Source organism: Myotis brandtii, unplaced genomic scaffold (genome assembly GCF_000412655.1).
Source record: "Myotis brandtii unplaced genomic scaffold, ASM41265v1 scaffold115, whole genome shotgun sequence".
Lineage (NCBI taxonomy): Eukaryota > Metazoa > Chordata > Mammalia > Chiroptera > Vespertilionidae > Myotis > Myotis brandtii.
In genome coordinates, this window is record NW_005353967.1 from 17,007,451 (window position 1) to 17,016,537 (window position 9,087).

Genomic DNA, 9,087 nt, shown 5'->3' on the forward strand with positions numbered 1-9,087 from the left:
ACCCTCGAGGGCAAGCCCCCACCACCCCAGTGTCTGTGTCCATTGATTATGCTAATATGCATGTATACAAGTCCTTTGGTTGATCTCTAACCCCGTTCCCTGCCTTCTCGAGGTTGGATGGTCTGCTCAGTGCCACCTTGACTCTGGATCCATTTTTGTTCATCAGTTTATGTTGATCATTATATCCCACATATGAGTGAGATCATGTGATATTTACCTTCCTCTGACTGGCTTATTTCGCTTAATATTATGCTCTCCAGTTCCATCCATGCTGTAAGAATTACCATCCAAATGTTAAGAATTCCTTCATTTTTATAGCAGTGTAGTATTCCATTATGTAGATATACCACAGTTTTTTAATCCACTCATCTGCTGATGCGCACTTAGGCTGTGTCCCAATCAGAAAGGATATATGCACCCCTATGTTCATAGCAGCACAATTTACAATAGCTAAAATAAGTCATTCTTAATCTGCAATTGTGATCATCTGCCCTGGGATCATTAAAAGTTCACTGAAGAAAAGAAATCAGTTAATCCTTTTTTTCTCAATTACTTTACTACATAAATCCAATCAAGATATCTTCCTTAAAAAAGAAAAGAAAAAGAAAAGCCTGGGCTGTGGCCGATAAGGATCAGTGGGTTGCCGATTTGATTCCTTATCACAGCACAGGTTGTGGGTTTGGTCCTGAACCAAATGGGGAAGCAACCAATCCATGTTTCTCTCTCTTCTTCTCTCTCTAAAATCAATAAAAACATATTTTAAAGAAAGAGAAAAGCCTCTATTTTCAGCTGTTTTAAGAGTAGTTTTTACGCACCAGACACATCTACTTTAATCCTATGTAAGAATAATAAATTGAACATTCTCTCCTGTCTAAAAAGAGAAATAATCAATATATGCTATCTTGAAAATGGAAATGAAACTGGTCATATAAAATAATTCTATGAGGCAAATAGAACTTAATGCTGATTCCCCCCAAAAAACGTTATTCTTTGAGAACAACCTGATTTACAATAAAATAAAACCATAGTTTGAGTCAATAACAGAATTTTTTTCCTTAATTACTAAGGAGAACTTAAGACATAAGTTCAAAAATAGAGCAAACTTTCATCTAAATTAATAAAAAATAATTATTTATATTAGGCAAGACGGCAAACAATGTACATCTCTGATAGTAGAGGAATGATTAAATAAATTATAGTACAGTCAAGTTATAGAGTGAACCACTGAGACCATTAAAATTCATGTTTATAAAACATATTAACGAGAAAATAATTATGATAAACTATTAAAATTTAAAAACAGGATACAAAACTATCTACAAATGGTTCTTTTGGGGCAGTGAGATTATGGATGCTATGTTAGTCTTCTTTAGTCTTTTCTTTTTTTCTGTTTCTGAACTTATATTGCTAATATATTCAGTAAAAGGGATTTTTGAAAATAGCAATTCTTGCCCTAACCAGTTTGGCTCAGTGGATAGAGCGTCGGCCTGCGGACTCAAGGGTCCCGGGTTCAATTCCGGTCAAGGGCATGTACCTTGGTTGCGGGCACATCCCCAGTGGGGAGTGTGCAGGAGGCAGCTGATCGATGTTTCTCCCTCATCGATGTTTCTAACTCTCTATCCCTCTCCCTTCCTCTCTGTAAAAATCAATAAAATACATTAAAAAAAAAGAAAATAGCAATTCTCAAACTTTTTGATTTTAGACTCCTTTACACTCTTAAAAAATTATCGGGAAACCCAAAGAGTTTTTGTTTATGCAATTTATAATTACAGACAGTCCTCCAGTTAAGTCGGACTCGACGTACGTTGTTTCGTGGTTACGTTGCCATATCCCATTTACAGTATTTATATAAAAAAAAAAGTTCCGTCATTTCGACATATGTACATATGTGCTTTACGTTTTTTATTATTTATTTACCACAAGTAAAGGTCAGGAATTGTTATCTTTCTTTTAATTTTTTTTCACTGTTTCACTTCATTTCTCTGTGTATGTGCTCCATGTGAGTAATGTAGGTGCTTATGGAGGTGGGTTCCAACTTACAGCGAAAATCGTGTTACGTCGCGCCGTAGGAACGGATCTCCGACGTAACCCGAGGACCTACTGTATTTATATTTACATGCTAGAAATTAAAATGGAGAAAATTTTAAAATAACCATTAATTTAAAAGTAACAGTAATAATCTAGTACTATGTTAATATATTGTATGAAAATTATATTTTCAAAAATAGAAAAAATTAGTGAGAAAAGTGACAGTTTCACATTTTTAAAAATCTCTTTAATGCCGTAACCGGTTTGGCTCAGTGGATAGAGTGTCAGCCTGTGGACTGAAGGGTCCCAGGTTCGATTCTGGTCAAGGGCATGTACCTTGGTTGTGGGCACATCCCCAGTAGGAGGCGTGCAGGAGGCAGATGATCGATGTTTCTCTCTCATCGATGTTTCTAGCTCTCTATCCCTCTCCCTTCCTCTCTGTAAAAAATCAATAAAATATATTTTAAAAAAATAAAAAAAATCTCTTTAATGTAAGCTACTATCTCATATTTGCTACTCCTTTTAATCTTTTTGTTTTGTTTTTATAGATTTCAAAGAGAGGAAGCGAAAGGGAGATGGAGAAAAATCAATGATGAGAGAGAATCATCAATTGACTGCCTCCTGCATGCCCCTTACTTGGGACCAAACACACAACCCAGACATGTGCCCTGACTGGGAATCGAACTGTGACCTCCTGGTTCATGGGTCAACATTCAACCACTGAGCCTCACCAGCCGGGCTCCATTGATTTTTAGAGAGAGTGGGAGAGAAGGAGGGAAGCACAGGGAAAGGGAAAGAGAGAGAGGGAGGGAGGGGGAGGGAGGGAGAGAGGGAGGGAGAGAGGGAGATCTACGTGAGAGAGACACACATTGATTGGTTTCCTCTTGCACACGCCCAGACCAGGGCTGGGGATGGAACTTGCAACCCAGGTACAAATCGAACCTGTGATCCTTCAGTGCATGGGCTGACGCTCTAACCACTGAGAAACACAGGCCAAGACTGTTTTCACTCTTTTGCCATATATTTTGTTTGACATATATAACAAAAATCTGATCTTATACAGACATGCAGTTGAAAAAGGAAGGAGTATTTTAGTAGCCTTTTTGGATAACTGTGGCTATTATTCTTTGATATCACACCAAAATGCTAAAAGCAATAACTTCCTTAAAGGTAACTGAAAATGTAGATATTGAATCAAACTCAATGAACTTTTTGTATTGTGTTACATTATAACACATAGAGGCTCAATGCATGAAATTCATGCATGGGTAGGATCCCTAGGCCTGGTCAGTGATCAGGGCCCATCTGTAGGGCAACCGGCGGGGTGATCACCCTCCCCCCTCCCGCTGGTACCCACCTTGGCTGCCCTGGGGCCTGCGGACTGGGGGCAGCTCCTGTATTGAGCATCTGCCCCCTGGTGGTCAGTGCACATCATAGGGACCAGTCATTCCACAGATCGTTCTGCCGTTTGCTCAATTTGCATATTAGGCTTTTATTATATAGGATTGGTCTACTTGCACTTTGAACAGATCTTTTATCTGTTACTGATTTTGTGACATCATGCATTGGTCTTTTAGAAAATATTGAGTTATGCAAATCTTTTTTTTAATCTCACTCAAGGATATGTTTTTATTGATTTTTAAAGAGAGAAGAAAGGAGAGAGAGAAAAACATTGATGTGAGAAAGAAACTGATCGGTTGTGTCCTGTATACACTCCAAACAGGAATTGAACCAGAAACCTAGGTATGTGCCTTGACTGGGAATTGAACCTGAAACCTTTCTAGGTATATGGGATGACACTCCAACCAACTTTGCCACCTGGCCAGGGCGAATCATGCAAATCTTCATTATATGTGTTTCATTATAAAATATCAAAAAGATCACCTTTGTAAATATTACCACTGATCTCACCAGAAAACTTTTAAGTATTGGAAAGACATCAATGTCAAAGTGGTAGACAGAAGTTTTCCTAAACTCTAACTTTCTCTTGAAAGCTTGAATTTTTTCTTTTGCAACAAATACCATTAGCAATTTTCCTTGAAGTGACTGGGTTACTTCATTCATTTTTAAGAAAATGTCTGACATATAAACAAGTGTGAAAAACTAGTTTGTTTGTTAGTTATTTTTTCAAATTAAAAAGAAAAGTAAGGCTAGTTTTCTTACAATGCTTACAACTCAAACAAGTGCTCTATTAGAGCACTTCAGTACTATTAGCATACTTCCCGCTTCATTCGATTTAATAAAACTAATAATTTTTCTGCTTCAACAAATTCATTAAGTGAAAATGGCTGGGGTTTTTGTTTGTTTGTTTGTTTGTTTTTAACTGCTAGTACATGGTAGTGAAAAATACTGTGATTATTAGTGCTATTTGGTGGCACTGCCCTGATTCCTACCTAGGGCTCCAGAATTTTACCCATTTACATTAGGACTGTAAGTACAAACGTAAATACCATGCAACAGGCAATAATGTGTTGGTATTGTTATGAAAATAATTTTGACCTCACAGACTCTCTGGAAAGAGGCTCAAAGATTCCTAGATGGTGCACAGACCATACTTTGGGAATCATTGTTTTAAAAGAGCTAAAAAGGTAAAGTCTCCTAAAGTAAATAGTTGTATGAAGTCTAATTTCAATAAACTTTACAAATTCTTCTTTCATGCTACACCTTAACTTCCCTTTCAAAATAATATTAATAAACAGAATCATTTAATCTGATTCAACCTCTCTTAAGAAATAAAACTTACTGCCCAGACAGTGTGGTTCAGTGGTTGAGCATCGACCCATGCACCAAGAGGTCACTGGTTCAATTCCCAGTCAGGGCACATGCCCAGGATGCAGGTTCGGGCTCTAGTAGGGGGCGTGCAGGACGCAGCCAATCAATGATTCTCTCTCATCATTGATGTTTCTATCTCTCTATCCCTCTCCCTTCTTCTCTCTCTAAAAATCAATAAAAACATATTTTTTAGAAAAGAATACTTTAAAAAAAATAAATTTTAAAAAGAAATAAAACTTGAGAGTATTTGTAAAATTATATATATATACTGCTAAAGAGGCAATTATTCAAAAACATAATTCTAAAACGAAAATGAAGACATTTTTGATGTACAAAATGACTAAGTATCTATAACATAATAAAGCCAAAAATTAGAATGCTTACTCTAACAGAGCTTGATTTTGTTCCATTTCATCTTGAGGTTGCTAGGGGAAAAAAACACAGTAGTTTTCCAACTGATGAATACTAACCCAATGCAACACACTAAAAATTTAACATTTAAGGTGATTCATATTATTCTTTCTTAGCATCTTTTTTTATTGTGGTAAAATACGTATAAAATAAAATTTACAATTTTAACTATGTACAGTTCTGTGGTACATATATATTCACAATGATGTGCAATCATCACCACCATCCATCTCCAGAAGTTATTCATCCTCTCCTACTAAAACTCCATACCCATTAAACACTAACTGTCCATTCACCACCCCACCAACCCTCAACATCTACCCTTTTATTTTTTGTCTCTATGAATTTGACTACTCTAAGTAGCACATATAAAAAAAATACTGCAGCCCTGGCCAGTTTTGCCTAGTGGATAGAGTGCTGGCCAGCGGGCTGAAGGGTCACGGGTTCAATTCCCGGTCAAGGGCATGTACATCGGTTGCAGGCTCAATCCCTGGACCCAAGTGGGGGCACGTGTGGGAAGCAACCAGTCCGATGTTTCTCTCTGCCTCTCTCCCTCCCTTCCACTCTCTCTAAAAATAATGGAAAAATATCCTCGATGAGGATTAAAAAAAAAAAGAAAAGAAATACTACATATATTTGTCCTCTTATGAGTGGTTTATTTCACTTAGTATAATGTCTTCAAGGTTTATCCATGTTGTAGCATGGCTGAAGAATATTCCATTGTATGTACCATATTTTGTTTACCCACTCATTTATTAGTAGACACTTTGGTTACTTCCACCTTTTGGCTATTGTGAATAATGTTTCTATGAATGTGGTTAAACAAATATATTTCTGAGTCTCTATATCCACTTATTTTAGGTATAATTGCAAAAGTGGAATTTTTAGATCCTATGTATAATATTTTGTGGGATCACTATACCATTTTCCACAGAGACTGCAACCATTCTACATTTCCCACAAGCAATGAGTAAGAATTCTGATTAAGAGAGAATATCGCCCTGGCTGGTTTGGCTCAGTGGATAGAGTGTCGGCCTACGGACTGGGGGGTCCTGGGTTCGATTCCGGTCAAGGGCATGTACCTTGGTTGCAGGCACTTCCCCAGTGGGGGGTGTGCAGGAGGCAGCTGATCAATGTTTCTCTCTCATCGATGTTTCTCACTCTCTATCCCTCTCCCTTCCTCTCTGAAAAATCAATAATATATATATTTTTTTAAAAAGAGAATGTCACCTCCCTACTGGGGCTTAAAAAGACTGATACTGATTCACACACACACACACACACCAGCTTCAGCTACATATATAATAAAACAGGTACTATATATACATATAAATCTCTGTATGAGTGCTGGCCTTGCCAACCATGATCCTTCTTCTATTACATGGTCATCAAACAAGCTTGTGATTGTTCGTTTCCTTCAAGGTTCTCATTAATGTTCATTTAAACCAGTGGTTCTCAACCTTCCTAATGCTGCGACCCTTTAATACAGTTCCTCATGTTGTGGTGACCCCCAACCATAAAATTATTTTCGTTGCTACTTCATAACTGTAATTTTGCTACTGTTATGAATCGTAATGTAAATATCTGATATGCAGGATGTATTTTCATTGTTACAAATTGAACATAATTAAAGCATAGTGATTAATCACAAAAACAATATGTAATTATATATGTGTTTTCCGATGGTCTTAGGCGACCACTGTGAAAGGGTCGTTTGACCCCCAAAGGGGTGGCGACCCACAGGTTGAGAACCGCTGATTTAAACTGATTTCACCTTTACATATGGGTAAGGATGGAAGGTGAAAGCTGCAGAATGGAGAAGAAAAGTGAGATTCAACCTGAATTCACACCGCTCAGATCAAGAGTTCCACAGGTAATATCCGTAAGATTGAATTAACCATTATTCCCTGTTAAACAAGTATTTTCTATATGATCAAAAATGGATTATAATAAAACCAGTGATGCCCCTGTACTAATCAGCATTCTCCAGAGAAACAAAACCAATAGAATATGTACATATGTATAGAAAGAGATGTATTATAAGGAATTGGCTTCATGGACTGGCAAGTCCAATCTGCAGTGTGGGTCACGAGGCTCAAGACTCAGGAAAACTGATGATGTAGACGAAGTCCAAAGGCTGTCTGCTGGAAAATTCTGTCTTGCTCAGGGCGGCTGGTCTTTTTGTTCTATTGAGACCTTCAACTGGTTGGATGAGGGCCACCTACATTATGGAGGGTAGTCTACTCTACTAAAATCTATTATTTAAATGTTAATATCATTCAAAAACATCCTCTCAGAAACTGCTATACTAAACATTTTCCATGTAAAGTTAAAAAACTGCTTTCCAAAAAAATATGTCACCTAGAAATATAATAAAACAGGTACTATATAGGTGGGGCAAAAGTAGGTTTACAGTTGTTTGTATGGCAAATAATACAGTAATCCTTATAATAAAAGCCTAATATGCTAAGTGTCCGGTCGTCCAGTCGTCCATTCAACCAATCAAAGCATAATATGCTAACGATATATTAAGGCCGTTCAACCGCTTGCTATGACATGCACTGACCACCAGGGGGCAGACACTCTGACCGGTAGGTTAGCTTGCTACTGGGGTCCGCCCAATTGGGACTGAGTGAGACGGGCCGGACACGCCCTGGAGCCCTCCTGCAGTCCCTTCCCGGCTGGCCAACCTCCCAAGTCCCTCCCCGCCCTGATCGTGCTACCATGGGGTCCCTCAGGGGATATCGGAGAGCCGGTTTCGGCCTGATCCCGCAGGTCAGGCCAAGGGATGCCACTGGTGCACAAATTCATGCACTAGGCCTCTAGTTAATAAATAATAACACAAGAATAAACTGTTTCTCATACTTATAACTGTAAATCTACTTTTGTCCCACTTTATATATATCAATGAAAATAAATGTTCAAATAAAATAAAAATTTAAAAATAAGAACTGCTTGCTATATAGCACCTGTAAATAATAAGGAAAGGTATTGCAAGACCCAACAAAAATGATGAATATGAAATATTTTAAAAGATGCTGCTTATATATTTTTTTATTTTTATTGATTTTTTTACAGAGTGGAAGGGAGAGGGATAGAGAGTTAGAAACATGGATGAGAGAGAAACATCGATCAGCTGCCTCCTGCACACCTCCTACTGGGGATGTGCCTGCAACCAAGGTACATGCCCTTGACTGGAATCGAACCTGGGACCTTTCAGTCAGCAGGCCAACGCTCTATCCACTGAGCCAAACCGGTTAGGGCAGATGCTGTTTATATTTTTATTTTACTTTTTAAGAATAGTGTATTGGTTTTTTTAGAGAGAGAGAGAAACATCGATGTGAGAGTGTAACATCGATTGGTTGTCTCCTGCACACCCCCTACCGGAGACTGAGCCCACAACTCAGCCACGTGTCCTTGACCGGGAATCAAACTGGCAACCTTTTGGTGGACAAGACAACGCCCAGCCAACTGAGCCACACCGGCCAGTACCTGCCTATATTTTTAAAAATTAGTATAGTGTATAACAAACCAAATATCCTCAATTTCTACAAAGTTTATCCTTATCTAAAATAGTCCATCATTTCTAAAATATTCTGTTTTGAAGTTGAAATATAAATATTGTATACGAGTACTGAGGAAGAATTTATTTAGAAATCCATTTAGTAATTTTTTGGAATTTATTTAGAAATCAATTCAAGGTATAAAGCAATATATTTTATTATTTGAAAATAATTATGGGTTAGAATCAACATCATCAAAATGTCCATACTACCCAAAGTAATCTATAAATTCAACGCACTTCCCATTAAAATACCAACGGCATATATCACAGATCTAGAACGAACTCTCCAAAAATTCATCTGGAATAAAAAA

General features: G+C 37.7%; 1 protein-coding gene across 1 annotated transcript in view; it reads right to left on the bottom strand.

Annotated features, from left to right (window-relative positions):
* Nucleotides 1–9,087, bottom strand: part of ANKRD31 (ankyrin repeat domain 31) — a 150,344-nt gene that overhangs the window by 124,870 nt on the left and 16,387 nt on the right. The window contains exon 4 of the mRNA XM_014549846.1: nt 5,185–5,225. Coding sequence (XP_014405332.1) covers nt 5,185–5,225 — 41 coding nt within the window. The remainder of the gene's footprint in view (nt 1–5,184; nt 5,226–9,087) is intronic.